A 24,467-nucleotide genomic window follows, 5' to 3' on the forward strand; every position below is an offset into this window, starting at 1 on the left:
CCTTACCATACATCAAAGAAGTTTCAGAAATGACAGCCAGACTACTGAGACCCCTCGGAATCCTAGTAGCACACAAACCCACCAACACTCTCAAACAAAAACTAACAAACTTAAAAGACCCAGTACAACCCATGGACAAAACCAACGTCATCTATAAAATTCCATGCAAGGACTGCCACAAACACTACGTAGGACAAACAGAAAGAAAGTTAGCCACCAGGATACACAAACACCAGCTAGCCACAAAAAGACACGACTCCCTCATAGCCCTACACACGGATGAAAAAAAAACCCACCATTTCGAACGGGACAACACATCTATCCTGGGACAGGCTAAGCAAAGACATGCCAGAGAACTCCTAGAGGCCTGGCACTCCAACCACAACGCTATAAACAAGCACATAGATCTAGATGCCATCTATCAACCCCTCAGAAAACAAACAGGAAATGACATCACCACAAATCCCAGGAACCCCATCAGGAGAAAGATATAAATAGAAAGCAGGAGACAACAGCTTCGCTTCACTTGGAGGTCGCCATTGATGATGTTACCTAGCCAGGTAATGAAACGTCTGGATATCAAACCTACAGCTCAGCGAGCAACCTACACCCTAGAACTATTTGTACTCAATAAATCCAGTGGTGTTATTCACCTTCCTGTTTTCAAATAAATTTCTGGCAACCATAATCTACCACCACTGCCCTCTCAAGGTCATCACCCCAGCCACTACTAAGTCCTTGAATTCAAGTTGTTCTATTTACCAGCAATATGGTGGGATTAATTTTTAAAACTGTTGCTTTCATTATTTTAGGTCAATCATTTTCAATTGCGTAATATGTTCAGCGCAAGTTAAATTATTTGTACAACTACCCTGAAAGTGGGGGCCACACCACCCAGCCAGAGGGGCATATTTTTAAAAAAAAATCAGTTTATCCCCTTGCCAATATAACCCAAGAATAAAAGCTAACGTGTAAGGTGAACTAAAATCTTGTCAACCTGGTCTGCCCTTCATAGCTCAGGCAAAAATATTGTTGCATATATTTTGAAGTTTGAGAGTTTTCTCTTTTCAAAGATGGCTTCCAAGTGAAATGGTCCCCAGATTTCAACATAGTTGATTGTGAAACATCTTGAAATTTTTCTAAGACATGGTAAGATAATAATGTATATGTGACATGCAGTGTTTTCTCCAATTACCATGAGCATTTAGACCTGGTGGCCTCAGCTGTAGGGTTGCACTGGTCATATTCATGGGTTCAGCACTGAACAAGCAGCAATAGCTTCTACACCACTGGACTGGCAGTGGTCCACTCATGATTCCCCATCAAAAGTTGTGGCTAAATGATATAATCTGATTTGGCAAGTTTTGTTTCTTAGTTTTAACTATGAAAGCATCCTGTGGACACGGTCATCTGTCAATAAATTGTAGATTGATTTCCTGCTCTGGCACCAGCAGAGTTCGAGTCATTGGTTTTACGATGCCACCCTTAAACTCTGGTCTCACCTCAAAGTGGATTAGAATCTGAAACAAGAAGACAAAATGCACCACCATGAAAAATTGTGAATGCTGGCAGATAATTGGAGATGCCAAGACTGAGATTGGTGATTTTTTTCTTTAGGTAAGCAAGGAATATGGAGCAAAGGCAAGTAAATCAAGTTGAGTTAGGTCTAGATCATCCATCACCTAGCTGAGTTGTGAAGCAGGCTGAAGGAGCTGAATGACCACCTAGGGTTATCGATAAAACCATCATCTAGAAATAATTTAACAAGTCAGCAGCTAATGCAAATCTTACACATACTACTGAGTCAGCTAGTGCTATTAACTATTCCACTTGCAACTATTAAGTATCATGGCCAGAAAACAATAAACCCATTTTCTACTGTGCCCAGCAAAACCTAAATTCTCCAACTTACTCGAGCCAGTGCTAGGTAGATCTCTAACTCTGCAATTCTTCTTCCAATGCAGCTCCTCTTCCCAAATCCAAATGGGATGGATGCATAGGGATGAAAACTCTGATCCTTGTGAAGCCATCGTTTGGGCTGAAAGCAGTCAGGATTGGGGAAAACCTCCTTATCTCGTGAGGTTGCATAGTGACACAGCGTAATCAGAGTCTGTTTCGAAGAATGAAGACCATTCAGAATCATCAAGGCACCATCAGAACAATGATCACCTGTCAAAACACATGGCCACCACAAGTGTGCAACAGTATTTCCATGCTGTATACCTCAAGTAGACACAGGTGGTGGGTCACATCTTCAAGATCCGTGAAAGAACAAAACTCTTTGTTGGATGCTCGTGAAAGACTTTTTAAAAATGAACCTGCAACCTAAAGGTATTGGCTATGGTTGAATTTGCTGCTCAGTATAAGAATTACTTGTGAAATCTCATTTAATTTGCTATTTTATACAGACAGTCCTCATTTTAAGCAGTCTCATTCTGTGTTGGTCTGCTTTCATCTCACAGAAACGATGAGTATGCTTCATATCAGGACTGCTGCTTCAGTGTTGTTTTACACAAGGACAAATGTAAGATTACATAATGTAATCAGTGCCATTTTAGACCAGGCTCTCCTACTCCCTGGCTGCCTTCCACATCTCATCTCTCTCCTACTGACAGTCCCTCTCATTCCCTTCCTCCATCTCTACACCCCTATCTTAAGCCCTCACTCACAGCAAGGGTTCAGGAGAGGGAAGCAGTGATCTGGAAGGTTGGCAGGTGGGAGAGAGAAGTAAAGAGCAGGAGGGGCAGGTGGGTAAATTGGTAACGGGATGCAAATAGAAAAAAAAAGTTTTTTTTATATTTTAAGACTTTTTAAAAAAAAGTTACTTCATTTACGAATTTAGGAATTCAAGAATTTATTTCAACTTTCACTTTGTTTTTTTTTCTGACGAGAAAGGTCCTGTAGGACTTAATTGCAACTTTTACATTGGTAAAATCTGATTCACTTGAAGTTATTGCAGTTTTTAGGAAGGGTGCAACAAAATTAAGTGACAAATTACTGCACTATTTCATGTCTATCATTGAGATCTTAAAGGGATTTGATAAGTAAACAATTATTACATTTAAGATTATGAAAGAGATTAGTAGGGTAGATACTGAAATGTTTTCACTTGATTGGGAGAGTCCAAATCAAATTGGGCATAAAATGTAACCTAATTGCTAATAAATCCAATAGAGAGAGGGAGGGAAAAGTTTTGGGAGGAAATTCCAGGGTTTAGGGAGGAAATTCCAGTGCTTTGGCAGATGGGACTCCCTTTACCCTCTGGATTATAAAACAAATCTTACAAATCTTTATGCTGCTTACGTTTTTGGGAATGATATATTCTCCAATTTGGATATCTTTATCTGGAATCACACGAGCGTTACCTGGGATTACAGGATAAAGCCTAAAAAAGGTGGAAAAATAGCACATTACATGCATGGTTTAGTCAGAATTCCCTCATGTAGTCCTGATGTCATTAACTATTTTTCTCACCTGTGTGTTTTGCTTCTTATGATGGATGTCTGCGCATGAGTTGAATACTTTATCTGCTTTTGACCAGTGTTGGCATCAGACACTGCTCACTTGAAGAACAGTTCCCTTTAATCTACACCACTGATGTACCTCTGCTCCAACCTCAGGACAATGCCCTGATTGCCATTTGCCCATTGCCCATATGGGCCATGCCAAAAAGTAGTAACATTTCTCGAAAGCTCCCAACAAATACAAGCTCATTCTCTACAGATGAAAGGTAAATGGGCTTTCAGATCTTTCATTGTTTCCCATTGGGTGCTGACTGCCATTAATTTTTGATAAGTTGCCATTCCTTCATTGAAGGAAAATAAAAATGTTTGCATTTGGTTTTCAGATCAGAATTTGTGCAAATTCTTAGGTGCAACAATAGAGATGCCGGACAGAGGATGAACCATATCAAGGAGACACCCACATTAACAAGGTAACAAAATTTATTCTTTAACCTCACCTTAGTACTTCCTTCACAACAGCTTTCATGAGGGACATCTTTGCCACATCATTGGCTGAGGGGATGGGCTTATCTCCAACTATCTCTTTGATTTCTTGGAGTAGGTCTGTCTGAACATCTGGGTGCCTGGACAACTCATATAGTGTCCATGACATTGTGCTGGAAATCTACAGGAAAGACAGAGAGAGAGGAAGAGAGTGAGAGAGAGAGGGAGGGAATATGGAGTAATGTGAAACTGGTGCTGAAAGGAAGATGAACCATCTAGTGTAGCAATGAATGATGCAGTTAAGAATATCAACTCTCAGTGTCTGCTTTTAGTTCTCAAATAGTGTTACAAATGTGCTAAATATCCTTAGGCTTACATAAGAAATTATCTACCAATCTCTCTCCCCCCACCTCGCTCAAATGATTGGCAGAGGACAGGATTTGGGTGTGATATTTCTGTAGCCATCACTGACATTGACAGAATAATATTTGTTCAAGTGGACAATGAGCATTTCATCCAATCCAGCAGGTTCCCAGTTGGTGAGCTCTGATAAAATTACCCCTGATGAGTTTTACAGAGTTTGAACACCACAAGAACTAATATTGATAAGCACTTACCGTGTCTACACCAGCGAGTAACAATTCTGTGACATTGCCATAAATAGCTTTCATGGGGAGATTCTGTGAGGACAGAAAGTAGGTCAGGTATTTCCCCTCAATTGGCTCCCTTTTCGCTACTTTCTGTTGAATTTCAGCCATCCTTCGGTCTATGTGTCCTTTAGCTGCAAAATAGTTGCAACATGTGGATAAGGCTATGGAGAACAGCACTTTATCGAACTAGCACTGACCAGTGAATCTCTACTGGAAGAGCAACCTGGAAGAACACAACACTGCTCCTGGCACAATCTAATGTTCTAGCAATGAGAGGTGCAGATACAGTTGATGGTAGTTGTCTTTTTCCTTAAAATGGGGTATTTCAAGACTAGGGGGCACATATTTAAGGTGAGAAGAGAGGTGAGAAGAGAGATTTAAAGGAGACATAAGGGGCAATTTTTTTTACATAGAGGTGGTTCGAACGTGGAATGAACTTCCTGAGGAAGTGGTGGATGCGGGTAAAATTACAATGTGTAAAAGACATTTGGATGCATACACGAATAGGAAAGGTTTGGAGGGATATGGACCAGGAGCAGCCAGGTGGGACTAGTTCAATTTAGGATTATGTTCAGCATGACTTGGACGTGCCGATGTTGGAGTGGGGTTATATTCAGCATGGACTGTTTGGCCCGAAGGATCTGTTTCTGTGCTGGGTAACTCTATGACTCCATAAGTGGAATTGTACATAAACCCTTCCAGAGGAAGTGTCTGATTTTGGTATAGCAGAGTGGTGTTATTTTCAAACTTAATTCCTTCTCACATGAAAAAAAGCAAAGGACTTTCTAATCTCATTCTGAGGGAATAACAGGACCAGGAAACCCAACATCAGCAAATTAGCACCAGATTTTGCTTGTTTTTTGTTGTTGCTGCTGAAGATTTCAGGTGATTGGTAAAAGATCTTGGGGGAGGGAGATGAGTTTTTTTTAAACACTGAGCTTTTGTAATCTCCTCTAGTGTAAATTGTATGTTTATTACTCTGCTTAACCATTTACCTTTGTGCCTACTGCTGTGGAACTGCCATAAACTCCCCTGCCCTTTTTCTCTCTCACTCTATCTAGCATCTTCATTGTCCAAGGCTTGGTAAATCAAAGTTTGTGCCAATAACATCACTCCCGGTTAAGACAATGAGGCAGGCTTCAAGAACTTTCTCAGCTGATAAAAGGATTGAACCCATGCTTTTGGCATTATTTAGCACTATGCTCTTGCTAACTAACCCCTTCCGACTCTCAATTGTAAAGAGCTAATTATAGCTTTCATACTGTATTCACATTCACTGGAGGAGGAAAAGTAATTGAGGGGTTCCCCTGATTAGGCAGCATCAGAGATTCCCAACCATCTGTAACACGTGACACAGTCCGAGACTTTCTACTTCCAGTTACTTTGGAGACAGTGCTTGCAGGCACTTTTTCTTTTAAAAAAGAACAGGAAATGATCACTGGGTCATGCCACAGACCACATGCTGCTTCCATTTTGAGTACCTGTCTGCCAAGACTGTCAAGGGCACCATCACCCTGAGCTATGGGAGCCTGCCAGGCTGCCACTGGAGACATTTAGATGTATAAAACAGGACACAGACACTGAGGTAGGTTTTTATTTTTAGTTGGGCAGTGAATGATAGGCACTGCATTCAAAATGGTGTTAGCTTTAAAACAGGCAGTTTCCTTACCCTTTCACTTATTCCTTTTATATTCTCTCTTTTCAAGTACTGACCGAATTTAATGTGAGTTAATTTTTCAGTCTGATGCTTGTGTTGAAGCACGATCAACGTCCCTCCTACATCCTGCCTACTTCCTCATCTCCAGTTGAACCGTGTACCAACTCCATTGCTACCTCAACAAAACATCTTAAATTACCAAAAGAAAACATGTAATCCCAGCAGGCGATGAATTTGCACCAGGGTTTTGGGTAGATTTTGCGTAGAAACTTTGGCATCGCCATGGTGATGAGTGTCATTTGAAACATGGTGTTAATCGACTGGATAAAAACTTCTGTTTCCATGGGAACATCAGACTTGAGGCAGCCAATCCGTGTCTCAAACAACACTGAAGAGATACCTGAAAAAGTAGCAAAGTTGATCAGAGATTACTACTTTGAAAGTTAAAAACTAGCTCACTAATCTCAATATTATTTTATTGTAGATATAATCCTCAGTAACCTGTAAGCTCTCCCGAAACTCCCACATCTGACAAGAAAAGCATATCACTCTACTAAAGACCAATTTTGCTCCTTCACAATCTACAGACCCAGAAAATAGCACTATCTTAATCCTCTACAAAACACTGCTAAATTAATAGTTATGGCTTATATTTTAAGTTTAATCAAGGAACATATCTCAATAAAACATATAATCAAGAAAGAACCCACTCTACTCACTACTGCAGACTTAATTTAGATAAATGTGAGGTGCTGCATTTTGGAAAAGCAAATCTTAGCAGGACTTATACACTTAATGGTAAAGTCCTAGGAAGTGTTGCTGAACAAAAGACCTTGGAGCGTAGGTTCATAGCTCCTTGAAAGTCGAGTCGCAAGTAGATAGGATAGTGAATAAGGCGTTTGGTATGCTTTGTTTTATTGGTCAGAGTATTGAGTACATGAGATGGGAGGTCATGTTGCGGCTGTACAGGACATTGTTTAGGCCAGTGTTGGAATATTGTGTGCAATTCTGGTCTCCTTCCTATCGGAAAGTTGTTGTGAAACTTGAAAGGGTTCAGAAAAGATTTACAAGGATGTTGCCAGGGTTGGAGGATCTGAGCTACAGGGAGAGGCTGAACAAGCTGGGGCTGTTGTGCCTGGAGCGTCTGAGGCTGAGGGGTGACCTTATAGAGGTTTACAAACTTAAGAGGGGCATGGATAGGATAAATAGACAAAGTCTTTTCCCTGGGATGGGGGAGTCCAGAACTAGAGGGCATAGGTTTAGGATGAGAGGGGAAAGATATAAAAGAGACCTACAGGGCAACCTTTTCACGCAGAGGGTGGTGTGTGTATAGAATGAGCTGCCAGAGGAAGTAGTGGAGGCTGGTACAATTGTAACATTTAAAAGGCATCTGGATGGGTATATGAATAGGGAGGGTTTGGAGAGATATGGGCCGAGTGCTGGCAGGTGGGACTAGATTGGGTTGGGATATATGGTCGGCATGGACGGGTTGGACCAAAGGGTCTGTTTCCGTGCTGTACATCTCTATGACTCTATTATTTGGGGCTGATATGTTTAAAACATTATTCTGTTCATCCTGGGACCTGAACTTAGCTACAACTGAGAGAAGGCCTTTGTATTTTGTTCCACTTTCAGGAATGTGAATTCCCTGAGCTGCTCCCTGCTGCTTAAGCCCATTAATTCTTGGGTCCACAGGCCAACTCAACATTCCAACAAATTAATGTTTTATCCCACACCCACGCTGACCTCCGTGTCCTTGTTCTCCATCACTATTCCAGTAAACTGAAGAACAATAGAAAAGTTATAGCACAGAAAGAGGCGATTCAGCCAGCATTTATGCCAGCTGAATAAACTAGCTGCCCATCCTAATCTAACTTTTCAGCCCCTGGTCTTTAGTCTAGCTGGTTACAGCATTTCAGGTGCAGATCTGGTTCCTTTTAAATGAGCAGAGTTTAACTGAGTTTTTGCCTCAACCACCAGACTAGGCAGCAAATTTGAGACACTGACCATGCTCTGGGTGAAAATGTTATTCCTTGTGTCCTACTAATTCTTTTACCAATCATTGTAATCTGTATTCCATGGCAATTGACTTCTCTGCTAGGAGAAACAGGTCTTCCCTGTTCACTGTATCCAAGCCCCTCATTATTTTGTACACCTTAAGTCACTCCTCAGCCTACTCTTCTAAGAAAAACAAACCTCACCTCTCTAATCTTTCTTCATACCTACAATTTTCAAAACCAGGTGACTTTCTTGTAAATCTCCTCTGCACTCTCTCCAGAGCAATAATAACCTTCCAGAACTGTTCACAAAACTCCAGTTGTGGCCTAACCAGTGTTTTATAATACTCCAGCATTACATCCCTGCTGTTATATTTGATACCTTGCCCAGTGCAGGAAAACATCCAACATGCCTTCTTTACCACTTTATCTACCTGGCCTGCCAATTCCTTTAGCCCTCTCAATACCCTCCTGTTTATTATGTATTCCTTTCCTTTATGTATCCTCCCCTAATGCATTAACTCACACTTCTCTGGATTGAATATCATTTGCCACTTCTCCTCACACCCAACTATTGATATCTTTCTGCAATTGACAGCGATCTTCTCGACTACTATCAACTACTCAGCCAACTTGTATTGTCTACAAATTTCCCAATCATGCCTCCCACATTTAAGTCTTAATCACGAACACACATCACAATCAGCATGAAACACGACTGAAAAACACTTACCATTCACAAAAATATCTGTTGACTGTGTCCTTTGTTTCCTGTCACTGAGCTAATTTTGAATCCAACTTGCCATATTCCCTGTATCCCATGGGCTTTAATTTCTCTGAACAGGGCGCAAGGCAGGAATTTGTCAAATGCCTTACTAAACTCCATATAGACAGCATCCATTACACTACCCTCATCAATCCTCCTCGTTGCTGTCTCAAAAAATTCAATTAAGTTAGTAAGACATGACCTTCCCTTAAATTCATGCTGACTATCGCTGATCAATCCACACCTTCAAGGTAACAGTTAATCCTTTCTCTCAATATTGATTCTAGTAATTTGCCCACTACTCATATCAGACGGACAGGCCTACAAGTATTTGGCATAAACCTCATAAGCCTTTTGAATACTGGTACAATATTTGCAAGCCACCACTCCTTTGCTGCCTCACCTGTATACGATGAGGATTGGAAAATGATTTTCAAAGCATCTGCTATTTTCTCCCTGGCTTCCAATAAACAGTTCAGGATTTAATTTATCTGGTCCTGGTGATTTATGCACCCTTAAGGAGGTCAGCTCTTTCAGTACTTTTCATTGTGCTTATTTTATCCAATATTTCACACCCCTCCTCTTTAACTAGATTTTCTGTATCATCCCTCTCCTTTGTGAAGACAGAGAAAAAATACTCATTTAGAACCCTCCCACATCTTCTGCAGCTATGCACAAGTTACCATATACATCTCTGATATGGTCAACCCTTTCTTTAGTTGTTCCATTGCTCATCATGTACTGATCAAACATCTTTGGGTTGTCCTTAATTTTAACAGCCTTTTTTTTTGTATCTTTGCTTTCCTAATTTCCTTTTTCATTTCACACCAGTACTTTCAATACTTACTAAGCTTCCTTCAGCATTACTTTATTTGATGTTGTCTTAAGCTCTATTTGTCTCCTTTACCTTACCCTGCACGATTCCAGATGACCGAGGGCTCCAGATTTGGCTGTACTACCCTTTTTGTTTGTGGAGACATGTCTACACTGTACTCAAAAAATCTTGCTTATAAATGCGTCCCACTGATTTGCGACTGACTCTCCTTCAAATTGCTGTAATCAGTCCACTTTTCGCTGATCATCTCAGCTTTGTAAAATTTGTCTTCCCCCAATTTAGAACTTTTACTGCTGTTCCATCTCTGTCCCTCTCCATAATGATGCTAGATCTAACTGCATAATGGTCACCCACTGCTACTTCATCCACCTGGCCAACTTAGTTTCCTAACACTATATTTAGAATTGTGACCTCTCTCATTGGGCTTTATTACATGCTGACTAAACAAAAAATCTCTTGAATGCAGTTGAAGTATTTTGTCCCCTCTGTGCATTTCATGCTGTTTATATCCCAGTTGATATTTTGGTAGTTGAAGTTCCACACTATTATTGCTCGACTATTTTTTACACTCAAATTACCAACATAATTTCCTGATGAACTTTCCTGATGAAGGGCTTTTGTCCGAAACGTCGATTTTTCCTGCTCCTCAGATGCTGCCTGATCTGCTGTGCTTTTCCAGCACCACTCTAATCCCCAGCATCTGCAGTCCCCACTTCTGCCTTACCTACATATTTGGTAGAAACAAGGACTGCAGATGCTGGAAACCAGAGTCTAGATTAGAGTGGTGCTGGAAAAGCACAGCAGGTCAGGCAGCATCCGAAGAGCAGGAAAATCGACGTATCGGGCAAAAGCCCTTCATCAGGAATAGAAGCGGTGGAGCGGATAGGTGGGAAGGGAGATTGGCAGGTAGGACAGGTCATGACGGCGGTGCTGAGCTGGAAGGTTGGAGCTGGGGTGAGGTGGGGGAAGGGGAAATTAGGAAACTGGAGAAATCCACGTTGATGCCGAGGGTTGAAGTGTTCCGAGGCGAAAGATGAGGCGTTCTTCCTCAGGCGTCGGGTGGTGAGGGAGCGGCGGTGGAGGAGGCCCAGGACCTGCATGTCCTCGGCAGAGTGGGAGGGGGAGTTGAAATGTTGGGCCACAGTGCGGTGGGGTTGATTGGTGTGGGTGTCCCGGAGATGTTCCCTAAAGCACTCTGCTAGGAGGTGTCCAGTCTCCCCAATGTAGAGGAGACCGCATTGGGAGCAACAGATACAATAAATGATATTGGTGGATGTGCAGGTAAAACTTTGATGGATGTGGAAGGCGGGTGCCAAGAAGGGAGAGTGGGTTGTAGGGGGGCGTGGACCTGACCAGGTAGTCACGGAGGGAACGGTCTTTGCGGAAAGCAGAAATGGGTGGGGAGGGAAATATATCCCTGGTCGTGGGGTCCGTTTGGAGGTGGCAGAAATGTCAGCGGATGATGTGGTTGATGCGAAGATTGGTAGGGTGGAAGGTGAGCACCAGGAGGGGCTCTGCCCTTGTTACAATTGGGGGGGTGGGGTTTGAGGGCGGAGGTGCGGGATGTGGATGAGCTGCGTTGGATGGCATCTTTAACCACGTGGGAAGAGAAATTGCAGTCTCTAAAGAAGGAGGCCATCTGGTGTGTTCTATGGTGAAAATGGTCCTCCTGAGAGCAGATACGGCGGTGGCGGAGGAATTGGGAATACGGGATGGCATTTTTGCAGGAGGTAGGGTGGAAAGAGGTGTAATCCAGGTAGCTGTGGGAGTCGGTGGGTTTGTAAAAAATGTCAGTGTCAAGTCGGTCATCATTAATGGAGATGGAGAGGTCCAGGAAGGGGAGGAAGGTGTCAGAGATGGTCCAGGTAAATTTAAGGTTGGGATGGAATGTGTTGGTGAAGTTGATGACTTGCTCAACCGCCTCGTGGGAGCACGAGGTGGCACCGATGCAGTCATCAATGTAGCAGAGGAAGAGGTAGGGAGTGGTGCCAGTGTAGCTATGGAAGATGGACTGTTCTACGTAGCCAACAAAGTGACAGGCATAGCTGGGGCCCATACGGGTGCCCATGGCTACCCCTTTGGATTGGAGGAAGTGGGAGGATTCGAAGGAGAAATTGTTAAGGATGAGGACCAGTTCAGCCAAACGAATGAGAGTGTCAGTGGAAGGGTACTGTTGGGGACATCGGGAGAGGAAGAAACGGAGTGCTTGGAGGCCCTGGTCATGGCGGATGGAGGTGTAGAGGGATTGGATATCCATGGTGAAGATGAGGCGTTGGGGGCCGGGGAAATGGAAGTCTTGGAGGAGGCGGAGGGCGTGGGTGGTGTCTCGAACGTATGCGGAGAGTTCCTGGACCGGGGGGATAGGACAGTGTCGAGGTACGTGGAGATGAGTTCGGTGGGGCAGGAGCATGCTGAGACAATGGGTTGGCCAGGGTGGTCAGGCTTGTGGATCTTGGGAAGGAGGTAGAATCGGACGGTGCGGGGTTCCCGGACTATGAGGTTGGAAGCTGTGGGTGGGAGATCTCCTGAGGTGATGAGGTTCTGTGCGGTCTGGGAGTTGACGGTTTGGTGATGGGGGATGGGGTCATGGTCAAGGGGGCAGTAGGAGGAGGTGTCTTCGAGTTGGCGTCTGGCGTCTGCGGTGTTGAGGTCAGTGCACCAAACTACCACTGCACCCCCTTTATCTGCTGGCTTGATGGTGAGGTTGGGACTGGAGCAGAGGAAGTGGAGGGCTGCGCGTTGTGAGGGAGAGAGGTTGGAGTGGAGGTAGGGGTAGACAAGTTGAGGTGATTAATATCTCGGCAGCAGTTGGAAATGAAGAGATCGAGGGCAGGTAATAGGCCAGCACGGGGTGTCCAGGTGTTTGGAGTGTGTTGGAGGCGGGCAAAGGGGTCCTCGGAAGGTGGGCGGGAATCCTGATTGTAAAAGCAAGCACAAAGGCGGACACGGCGGAAAAAGTGTTCTACGTCACGGCGTGTATTAAATTCATTGATGCGTGGAAGCAGGGGGATAAAGGTGAGGCCTTTGCTGAGGACTGATCGTTCGTCCTCAGGGGGAGGTCAGGGGGAATGGTGAAAACTCGGCAGGGCTGGGAGCTAGGACCTGGGACCTGGTGTAGGTGTGGAGCTGGGAGTGGGGGCGGAGCCTGTAACTGGAGTGGGTGTGGTGTTAGGGGGAATGGAGGTAGAGTCATGAGCAGGGGTAGTGTTCCCCTCAGGGTTCTGGGGGGCGGGGATGGTGACAGTGGGATCTGTGGGGGACGGGTCAGCAGAATGCAGGTGAGTGGCGTTGGTGGGGGCGGAAGTCGTGGAGAACATGGCAGTGGGAGGGGTGACACATATTTGCTGTTCTAACTCTCCCCTAGTATTTGGGAGCCTATAGTAGACACCTAACAGCATGTGCCCTTTTTGTGTTTCTGAACTCAACCCACACAGCCTCATTTGATGTTTCATTTAATATATCAACCCTTCATTCATCTGGAATTAATTCTTTAACCAAAAATTCTACAGCTCACCTTTTGTATCCCGTTCTCTATCCTGTCTGAAAGCTCTAAATCCAGGGATTTGAGCAGCCATTATTGCCTCTTTTATGCAGGTTCCATTATGTGATATCATGTTATGCATGCTCTCAGTTCATTTGCTTTATTCATTATACTCTTCAGATGTACAGAGATACTGCATATCTTTTAATGCTGCCAATTCTCTGTGTTGTACATTATTTAACCTCTGCCTTCTCATCTCTCAGGCACTTTAATGCTTTTGGGACTCCATAATAAGTTCAACAATTTCAGATCATCACCTCTGCCTCTATTTGTTAGGTGCCATTGATGATTCTGCTCATGTAATTTATACCATCTTCATCCCAAACTTTTGTCAATTTACTTCATCCACTATCACCCCATTTTGCCTCTCACCATCGTCCCTTGTCATTTAATGTTTTGACTTTCTGCTGTCCAGTAAAACTTCCCTTTTTTTTCTTTCTACCTATTCTCCATCATTCGCTGCCTTTCTACTTGCTTAAAAATATTTTACATGATAATGACCAGATGATCAGTTTCAGTAACGTTAGTTCAGGTACAAGAGGTGTGATTAGAGTCATAGAGATGTATAGCATTTATGTAAATGACAAAAAGTAGAGGACCCAGCACCGATCCTTGTTTTCCTACAATTCCTAAGATTTAGTTCATTGACAAGGACTGATTAGGGATAATCAACACGGTTTTGTGCGTGGGAAATCATGTCTCACAAACTTGATTGAGTTTTTTGAGGAAGTAACAAAGAGGATTGATGAGGGCAGAGCAGTAGATGTGATCTATATGGACTTCAGTAAGGTGTTCAACAAGCTTCCCTATGGGAGACTGATTCGCAAAGTTAGATCTCACAGAATACAGGGAGAACTAGCCATTTGGATACAGAACTGGCTCAAAGGTAGAAGACAGAGGGTGCTGGTGGAGGGTTGTTTTTCAGACTGGAGGCCAGTGACCAGTGGAGTGCCACAAGGATCGGTGCTGGGTCCTCTACTTTTTGTCATTTATATAAATGATTTGGATGCGAGCATAAGAGGTACAGTTAGTAAGTTTGCAGATGACACCAAAATTGGAGGTGTAGTGTACAGCGAAGAGGGTTACCTCAGATTACAACAGGATCTGGACCAGATGGACCAATGGGCTGAGAAATAGCAAATGGAGTTTAATTCAGATAAATGCGAGGTGCTGCGTTTTGGGAAAGCAAATCTTAGCAGGATTTATACACCTAATGGTAAGGTTCCAGGGAGTGTTGCTAAACAAAGAGACCTTGGAGTGCAGGTTCATAGCTCCTTGAAAGTGGAGTTGCAGGTAGATAGGATAGTGAAGAAGGCATTTGGCATGCTTTCCTTTATTGGTCAGAGTATTGAGTACAGGAGTTGGGAGGTCATGTTGCAGTTGTACAGGACATTGATTAGGCCACTATTGGAATATTGTGTGCAATTCTGGTCTCCTTCCTATCGGAAAGATGTGAAACTTGAAAGTGTTCAGAAAAGACTTACAAGGATGTTGCCAGGGTTGGAGAATTTGAGCTCTAGGGAGACCCTGGAGCGTCGGAGGCTGAGGGGTAACCTTATAGAGATTTACAAAATTATGAGGGGCACGGAAAGGGTAAATAGACAAAGTCTTTTCCCTGGGGTCGGGGAGTCCAGAACTAGTGGGCATAGGTTTAGGGTGAGAGGGGAAAGATATAAAAGAGACGCACGGGGCAACTTTTTCACACAGAGGGTGGTACGTGTATGGAATGAGCTGCCAGAGGAGGTGGTGGAGGCTGGTACAATTGCAACATTTAAAAGGCATTTGGATGGATATATGAATAGGAAGGGTTTGGAGGGATATGGGCCGGGTGCTGGCAGGTGGGACTAGATTGGGTTGGGATATGTGGTCGGCATGAATGGGTTGGACCGAAGGGTCTGTTTCCATGCTGTACATCTCTAAGACTCTATGACTAGAACACCTAGTTATTGTCAAATGAACAGGAGTTTCTGTCAGAGGAAATGATAACGTAACAGCTGACGGAAAGCCCACAGGATTGGGAGCATTGCTGGTTTTCTACTCTGTCCAGATGTATTCTCCAGTGAATTAATTGAGAACCATATTAATGGGTGTAAAAGGACATAAGGGTCTATTGAGAGGATTGAGCGGCACGGTGGCTTGGTGGTTAACACTGCTGCCTCACAGCGTCAGGGACCCAGGTTCAATTTCAGCTCTGGAAGACTGTCTGTGTAGAGTTTACACATTCTCCCTATATCTGCATGGGAATCTGTCAGGAGCTCTGATTTCCTCCCACAGTTCAAAGATGTGCAAGTTAGGTGGAATGGCCATGGAATATGTAGGATGGGGTGGTGGGTCTGGGTGGGATGCTGTTTGTAGGGGCACTGTAGATTTGATGGGCTGAATGGCCTGCTTCCACACCAGGGATTCTATGATTTCCACCCTTTTGTCCTTTTCCCCTCTTTCTAGAAGTAGCCTGACCTTCTAATCCGAACTTGTAAAACTCTTCTGCCAGATCCTTCACCAGGACCTGGTCGTTCTTGGTCTGTTGGTGCCGGAGCCTGTGGATCAGATCAGTGACAACTTCATTAAGGACACCACTGTATGCCTCCACTTCCTTTGGTTTCAACAGGTGTTTGCTGAGCGTGCTGCGGAGCCTCTGCCACTCCTCTCCTTCCCTGCAAGAAAGAAAGCCCTTAACACAGCAGAATTAACAGCAATGCCCAAAAAGCTCACTGTTCACAAGGTCAGAAGGTCTCAAAGTGTCTTTATATACATTAACTATCGCTATCTTTTGCAGGGTAAGAGATCACTGACAGTTTGATAGAGTCAGGTCAACAGGAGAGAGGCCATTTGACTCATTCCATCTGTGCTAATGCTAACTTTTCAAATGAGCCTGTCTAATCTAATTCCTTTTTCTCTACTCTTCCACTGCATTATTTTTGTATTCTTCCTTTCAAATACTTATCTAATTCACTTTGAAGTGGTATTAAAATAGGAAAGAAAAAGAACTGCATTTTTTTACATTCCCTCTCACAACCTCCAGGCATGCTTTACAGTCAGTTAAGGATTTTTGAAGTTGCTGTTGTTATGGAAGACAGCTTGTAACTAATTTGCATCCAAGTAACTCCCACAAACAGCAGTGTGATAATGATCAAATCATCTAATTTAGTGATGATGGTTGAAGGATACATGTTGGCCAGGATACTGAGGAGAATTCCCCTGCTGTTCTTGAAAATGGGGGCCGTGGGATTTTTTTAACCATCCTGTGAGGGTCAGTTGGATTTTGGTTTAATGTCTCATGTAAAAGGCAAATTAACTGATGCTGGGTTACATGCAAAGGGAGCAGGCATTGGAGATGGGACAATAACAAGCGTTATCAATGACCTGATCTCTTCCCAAGTTGAGCACTGCTCCCTGTTGGAAGAATGAGGTGGGTTAATTGGTAATTTATCCTGCAGGGTCTATCTCTTATGATAAAGCATTCAATATACAACTAATATGGGGTTCTTGTGGTGCATTGGCAGTGTCCTTACCTCTGGACCAGGACTTCCGGGTTAAAGTACCGCCTGCTCAAAAGGTGTGTAATAATATCCTTGAACAGATGCTTAGAAAATATCTGTACAACTGACAGCCTCTGTGGAAAAAATGTCTTTGATACTAACCCAACATTTATCTGGTGATGACAGCAGTAAAACAAAGTTTGATGTCAAGTTAAAATCCTGATGTAAAACTGGCACATCCTCTATTCCTTTCTCCCTTATACAATTAGCCACCTTCACCTTAAATGCAGCTGTGCAATTCAGTTCAATTATTTCTTATGACAGCAATTTTGACATTCTTATCACTGTCTAGGAAAAGACATTTCTCTTGGATTCCCCTAATATTTATTCATGACGATCTTAGATTTGTGATCCCTGGTCTGGCCTCCACCACAGGTGGTGGCTTTTTTCTCGCTTCTCTACAATCAGTCTTTTCACCACCTGATTCCCCAAAAGCATGTCCACTATCTACAAGGTGCAAGTCATGAGCATGATGGAATACTTCCCACTTGCATAGATGGGTGTAGCTCCAACAGCACTCTCTAGAAGCTTGACACGTGACAAAGCAGCCCCCCTGATTGGCACCACATCCACAAATATTCACTCCCTCCATCACCGACGCTCAATAGCAGCAGTGTGCACCACCTGAAAGATGTACTGCTGCAACTCACCAAGGCTTTTTTGACAGTATTTTTCAAACCCACTACCTCCACAATCGAAAACAAATGCAGCAGATGCATGGGAACACCAATATCTGCAAATTCCCCTCCTAATGCGACACATCATCCTGACTTGGAAATATATCACTATTCCTTCAGTGTCACTGGGTCAAAATCCTGGAACTCCTTCTCTCACAGTATGACATCCTACGGACTACAGCAGTTCAATAAGGCAGTTAACTGAAGAAGGGCTCATGCCTGAAACGTCGATTCTCCTGCTCCTTGGATGCTGCCTGACCTGCTGCGCTTTTCCAGCAACACATTTTCAGCTCTGATCTCCAGCGTCTGCAGTCCTCACTTTCTACTAGTTAACTATCATGTTCTTGAAAGCAATTAGTAATGAGCAATAAATGCTGTCCCACGCAGCAATGTTTTCATCCTGCAAATTAATCTTTTATAAAGTGATTGCTGATTTTTCCTGTTGAGGGAAGTGGAACCTGTATTTTGGAGCTATGCTGTAAGTGCAAAGCTCAGTTTGGAAGCCTTATTATTTGGCCCTTAAACCTATCAACTGAGGGGCAGAATCAGCAGGCATGCACGTTATTCATTCTTTTTGCCTATAACTGCATCCATTGTGCTTCTGTTTTTACCATAAAGCTTTTGGCAAAGGACTGAAAGCAACACACAAATTAATCACGACTAAGGAAGAAAATCACCAACTGTCTCTGGGTCATGTGATTGTCAATAGATCCATGGAAATGTTAAAAATCTGCAGGACTGGCCAGGAATCAGCAGTCGTAGTGACTCTATATGATCACTATCACCCATGTATTCCGCAGTATTCCTTTCCCAAGGACCAAGTACTGTAGAAGTGTGGGAGCCAGTGAACCTTGGTTTTGATTGATCAAGAGATTATTATTTCAGTAGCTCTTACACTCTCAATGTTGTACAATCAAGATTTAAGGGTCAAATTGGCCTTCTCATGTTCCTATGTTGAAGTCAATCAGCTTTGATCAATGGTGAGCAATGTCTTCCTACCATCATTTGCGTTTAAACTATAATGACTATCATGTAGGTCAATGTGGCAGTCATTTATGCACAGCAAGATCCCACAACACAGCAGGATAAGCAGTGATGCCTGTTCAATAAGGAATGTTGGCCAGGGTAACAATAAAATTCCTTGTTCTTCAAATTGTGCCAGGAAATCTGAACCAATGAAACATACTTCTGTGAAGCAACTTGAGATGTTAAATTAAAACACTATATAATTAATAGTTGTTATTGTTCTATTTAATGTCTCATCCAACTAGTTGAAAAGTCACATTCTCCAGCTAACAGTTGCATTTGACGGCTGTTTCACAAGAAAACTACACACACATGTTTCTTTTACGCCTGCTGTAACCTCCGAGTTGATTTGATTCTACTCACGCTGTGAGGAGCCCATAAGCATGTCCTCTATATTGTCTGTAATCTTTCCAAGATGATAAATCAGAACGGATTGGAAGGGTCCCTTCCTGCCGCAAGACTTGTTCGATTAATGATGGATCTGCAATATGTACTGTCAGGATAGGCCCAAAATGTGCCTTCCACACAGGGCCATACTTTGCCTTCCCCTCCAGCTAACAAGCAAAAACATAAAGCAGGTGAAGACATTGGCAATATAATCCTTTCAGATCCCAGTTCAATGAAAGTCAGCAGGTCAAGGGGCATTGAAGGAAGTATCAAATATTAATATTTTTAAAAGCAAAATACTGTGGATACTGGAGATCTGAAATATAATGAAGTTTTTTTTCCTGGAGCATTGGCGGCTGAGGGGTGACATTATAGAGGTTTATAAAATCACGAGGGGCATCGATAGGGTGAATAGCCAGGTCTTTTTCCCAGGACAGGGGTGTCCAAAACTAGAGGGCGTAGGTTTAAGGTGAGAGGAAAGGCATAAAAGGGACCTAAGGGGCGCCTTTTTCATGCAGAAGGTGGTGTGTGTATGGAATGAGCTGCCGGAGGAAGTTGTGGAGGCTGGTATAATCACAACATTTAAAAGGCATCTGAACAGGTACACAAATAGGAAGGGTTTAGAAGGATATGGGCCAAATGCTGGCAAATGGGACGAGATTAATTTTTGATATCTGGTTGGCCTGGATGAGTTGGACCAAAGGGTCTGTTTCCCTGCTGTTCAACTCTATGCTAAATTGCCCATAGTGTTCAGGTAGGTGCAGGCTGGATGGATTAGCCATGGGAAATGCAGGGTTACAGGAAAAGGATAGGGGATTGGGTCTGGGTGAGATGCTCTTCAGAGGTTGGTATGGACTCGATGGGCCAAATGGCCTGCTTCCGCATTGTTCATAGTATGACTATTCAGTGCTGGCACTACAATTAGATTCCAGATTTTAAAATGACTTATTGCAGAATTTCATACCTTGTCCTTACCTGTAGCTCATGTAACCTGGCCAGTCCTTTCTTGAAAAACAGATCATGTGCAAACCGCACAGCACTAGGACCCGGCATCTCTGACATAGTTCTCAAGCTCTCTGTCTCTTGTTTCTTGGACAAAGCCGATTTCATCATTTCGGAAACGTATCTGCAATACACAGGGAATCGGTTGACCATCTTTAGGACCAATGACATTGTAATCGTTCTGGAAATAAAGCAGTGCAATCCTCCTCACCTTCATTCAGATGGCCTTTATATGGCTACAGCACTGACTGCTCAACCAAGCTTGGCGGCGGGAAAACGTCCATGACTGACAGTGTATATGACCAGTAGGAGTTCGAGATGGGTATGAATGACCAATCAGGAGTGACAAACAAGTTTGGTCGATCGGATGCCTTTGCCAGCTATTTAAAAGGACAATCCCAATTTCAGGATGAAGTAGTGATTGAGACCTGTGTGCAAAGCGATTGGGATCAAGGAAATGTTTATATAAGAGATAAAATACCAGAGGAAAAAGAAAACATGAGATGTGTACAATTTCGTTTATTTTAAATTTAAGAATAAAAGATTTCCTAACTTGAAAACAAATAGCACCCGAAAGGAGTTTTCACAAGTTGTGGGGAGCAGGAGGAGGTGTGAACGGAAAGTGTGCTAACCTTTCGGAGTTGGCAAAGCAACAAGCAGGACTCACAAATCTAAAATGATGTTACGCTGCTTGACCCTCAATACCCATCACGTCCAGGAATGAAGCTTGATAGCTCTGTGTTAAACTTCTGGCCAGTTCATCGAGAGTTTTCGACTTCGCCAGACTTTGTAACCGTGAAAACATGACCAAGCATTGACCATGAACCATTACCGAAGCAACTGAATTGGGAAATTAGTGTGTCAAAGAGGGAAAACTGTCGGACACCACTCCAGACTGCTATAATGCAGATATTTGGCCAGATGCTCGCTCGTCTGATGGAGACCTGGCCTTCCGTGCGACTAAATTAGAGTCCAACCATTTTCGTGACTGTAAAGGCAGAAAGAAGCGTTAAGCTGGTCGAATTTCAAGAAATCGCAAAGTAGATTAACAGCTTTAATTCTGGAATCGATCATAAGGCAGACAAGGAAAGATGTGAGCTGGATCATCAGAGGAAAATGTGAAGGGCATTTAGAGACCTCAAAACAGTCAATACGGAGTGTATATCTATCAGTGTTTTGGACTTTTTCATCCTGCAGTGGTTTGCTCCTGGTCACAGTCGGTATTCAGTTGGACAGGGTGCACAGAAGCATTAACAGCGCTCGGGCAATGTGACAAATGGAAAACTACAACTTGAATTCATTCGATTGCATAGGGTCTTGCAACATGCAGTGGGATAATGTCCCATGAAAGTAGTACACAGATTTCAACAGAATCCTTTCACCCTGTACCCAATTTCCAAATCAGTAAATTATGATATCAATGTTTTTTTCCAAATTATCCCACAGTTCAAATTTCATTTTGGGCGTCGGGGGGTGGTGTTGGCGAGAAAGAGGAGCACCTCTTGCAGCCTTCCACACGGAAATACGGATGGCATGCAGTGCAAAAACTGGCTTTTGTGGAGTAAAGGCAGAAAAATGAGTTTCAACAGCTCGGGCTGCAGGAGAGGTTAAATTCTGCGCAAACCGATTGCTAGAAATCTTTCCGTTTTCTCACTCCGCGCTATTTAGCAGAGCTACAGGACAGTCACGAGGCTGAAAATGGAATACTGTATATGGAAATAATACAGCTTATATTTATGTAGCACCTTTAAACTAATGGTTATGGTGGATTAGCCGCTCTAAATTGCCCATAGGGTCCAGGGATGTGTAGGCGAAGTGGGTAAGCCATCGGAAATGCAGGGTTACAGGGATGGAGTGTGTCTGGATGGGATGCTCTTAGGACGAGCGATGTGAACTCAATGGGCCGAATCGCCTGTTTCCAAACTGTAGGGATTCTGTTCTATTGGAATATTCCAAGTTGTTTCACATACAGATATAAAAGAAAAGCTAGTTTGGAAAGTTAAGGGCAGTTTCAACAATGGGAAGCCGGGGACAGTGAAAGAGGAAGAATTGTTGTCACTAGGAGATTAATGCATCTATCAAACATTCCTTTGCTATGTGAAAACACTATAAGAAAGACATGTATTTTTGGAACCCCTTTAACAACCTCAGGACATTCCAAAGTACTTTAGAACTAATGAAATGCTTATGAAGTGTAATCACTGTTGTAACACAGGAACAGTGGCCAATGTCCACAACAAGCTCCAACATGAATATGATAATGAACTGGAGAATCCCTTTTCAGTGATTTTGGTTGAGAGCTAAATATTGGCTAGGACACCTGGGATAACTCCACCATCATTTAAACAGTGCCATCTGATCTTTTACGTCCACCTAAAAGGGTAGACAGGGCCCTGGTTTCACACTTCATCTCAAAGTCAGTCCAGTGCTCCTTTAGAGCATCAGTTTGGATTTCGTGTTCAGATCTCTAGGGTACAACCTGAATCCATGACTGTCTAATTCAGAGATGAGTGTGTTAGCCCCCCGAGCCACAGTTCAATTTCTAGGCTTATGTTACTTCCTACAAATCACATCTTGAAAACAGACGTTGTTCAAAAAACTTTTAGCTGTAAGTATAGAAATATAGTCTCAGCACTGATGTGTGAAATTTATTTCATGTACACATGGTGAAGTTTTGGTGGGTAAAAATGTAATTATCAATTGTCATAAGAATGTGAAGGCATCAGAGATGGAGCAGGAGATTCACAAATTTCTGGGAAAAAAGATGTGGGCATTGCTGGCTGGGTTAGCATTTATTCCCTTTCCAGCTGCCCTTGAGAAAATGGTGGTGAGCTGCCTTCCTGAACTGCTATAGTCTATTTGGTCTAAGTGCACCCACAATGCTGTTAGGGAGGGAGTTCCAGGATTTTGACTCAGCAACAGAGAGGGAATGGTGATATACCTCCAAGTCAGGGTGTGCAGGTGGTAGTGTTCCCATGTAGCGGCTGTCTTTGTCCTTCTAAATGATAGAGCTCATTGGGCTGGAAGGTGCTGTCAAAGGAGCCTTGGTGCATTTCTGCAATGAATCCTGTAAATGGTACACACTGCTCAACAATAAGTATACCATTTTGGATATTGTTGGGGGGGGATGACTTACCAGGGGAAAGCAATGGGGCACCTGCTGCTCAGAAGGGAAGGGGGCAGGGGAGCAGAGCAGTAGTCATTGGGGACTCGATAGTTAGGGGGACAGATAGGACGTTCTGTGGGGATGAGAGAGACTCACGGTTGGTGTGTTGCCTCCTGGGTGCCAGGGTCCATGATGTCTCTGATCATGTTTTTGGGATCCTCCGGGGGGAGGGAGAGCAGCCCCAAGTCGTGGTCCACATTGGCACCAACGACATAGGTCGGAAGAGAACTGAGAACTTGAGGCAGAAATTCAGGGAGCTAGGATGGAAGCTTAGAGCTAGGACAAACAGAGTTGTTTTCTCTGGTTTGCTGCCCGTGCCACATGCTAGTGAGGTGAGGAATAGTGAGAGAAAGGAGTTGAACACGTGGCTACAGGGATGGTGCAGAAGGGAGGGTTTCGAGTTTTTGGATAATTGGAGCTCTTTCTTGGGTAGGTGGGACCTCTACAAGCAGAATGATCTTCATCTAAACCAGAGGGGTACCAATATCCTGGGTGGGAAATTCACTAAAGCTATTAAGGTGGATTTAAACTAATACAGCAGGGGGGTGGGAACCAAAATTGTAGGACAGGACAGAAGAGGATGAGAGTAGGGAGTTCCCAAATCAAGTATCTGACACTGGCAAGCGAGAACCTGGATTGAAGTGTGTGTACTTCAACACGAGGAGCATCCGAAGTAAAGTGGGTGAACTGGCAGCGTGGGTTGGTACCTGGGACTTCGATGTTGTGACCATTACAGAGACATGGATAGAGCAGGGACAGGAATGGCTGTTGCAGGTTCCGGGATTCAGATGTTTCAGTAAGAACAGAGAAGATGGTAAAAGAGGGGGAGGTGTGGCATTGTTGATCAGGGATAATATTACAGTTGTAGAAAGGATGTTTGTGGGCGGCACGGTGGCACAGTGGTTAGCACTACTGCCTCACAGCGCCTGTAGACCCGGGTTCAATTCCCGACTCAGGCGACTGACTGTGTGGAGTTTGCACATTCTCCCCGTGTCTGCGTGGGTTTCCTCCGGGTGCTCCGGTTTCCTCCCACAGTCCAAAGATGTGCGGGTCAGGTGAATTGGCCATGCTAAATTGCCCGTAGTGTTAGGTTAAAGGGGTAAAGGTAGGGGTATGGGTGGGTTGCGCTTCGGCGGGTCGGTGTGGACTTGTTGGGCCGAAGGGCCTGTTTCCACACTGTAAGTAATCTAATCTAATCTAATCTAATTCGTTAGCTGAGGTAGTATGGGCTGAGGTTAGAAACAGGAAAGGAGAAGTCACCATACCATGAGTTTTCT

At 43.6% G+C, this 24,467-nt stretch overlaps 1 protein-coding gene across 3 annotated transcripts; it reads right to left on the reverse strand.

Annotated features, from left to right (window-relative positions):
• Window positions 1-920: 920 nt before the first annotated feature.
• Window positions 921-20,408, reverse strand: LOC122543275 (25-hydroxyvitamin D-1 alpha hydroxylase, mitochondrial). Of its 3 annotated transcripts, XM_043681759.1 has the most exons (10): window positions 20,236-20,408; window positions 19,998-20,148; window positions 18,999-19,189; window positions 15,851-16,047; window positions 6,454-6,654; window positions 4,565-4,728; window positions 3,962-4,128; window positions 3,304-3,385; window positions 1,913-2,110; window positions 921-1,520 (listed from the first exon to the last, which is right to left on the reverse strand). In XM_043681759.1, exons 2-10 carry the CDS (start codon window positions 20,133-20,135, stop codon window positions 1,407-1,409), a joined length of 1,452 nt encoding a protein of 483 aa, XP_043537694.1. In that variant the 5' UTR covers window positions 20,136-20,148; window positions 20,236-20,408; the 3' UTR covers window positions 921-1,406. The 3 variants fall into 3 exon arrangements, with proteins under 3 accessions (XP_043537694.1, XP_043537693.1, XP_043537695.1); XM_043681758.1 differs by lacking the exon at window positions 20,236-20,408 and having other exon boundaries at window positions 19,998-20,211; XM_043681760.1 differs by lacking the exons at window positions 1,913-2,110; window positions 20,236-20,408 and having other exon boundaries at window positions 19,998-20,211.
• Window positions 20,409-24,467: the final 4,059 nt, after the last annotated feature.

The sequence above is a fragment of the Chiloscyllium plagiosum genome, chromosome 43, assembly GCF_004010195.1.
Source record: "Chiloscyllium plagiosum isolate BGI_BamShark_2017 chromosome 43, ASM401019v2, whole genome shotgun sequence".
In the NCBI taxonomy this organism is placed as follows: domain Eukaryota; kingdom Metazoa; phylum Chordata; class Chondrichthyes; order Orectolobiformes; family Hemiscylliidae; genus Chiloscyllium; species Chiloscyllium plagiosum.

Bases quoted from the DNA above. Each gene is read 5' to 3' on its own strand.
- LOC122543275 (XM_043681758.1), bottom strand. From the start codon at position 20,195: ATGTCATTGGTCCTAAAGATGGTCAACCGATTCCCTGTGTATTGCAGA. The intron at 4,129-4,564 runs GTAAGTGCTTAT...TCTTTCCTGTAG, and splicing joins TACTCGCTGGTGTAGACACG to ATTTCCAGCACAATGTCATG. The intron at 2,111-3,303 runs GTAAGCAGCATA...TCTTCGAAACAG, and splicing joins AATATATCATTCCCAAAAAC to ACTCTGATTACGCTGTGTCA.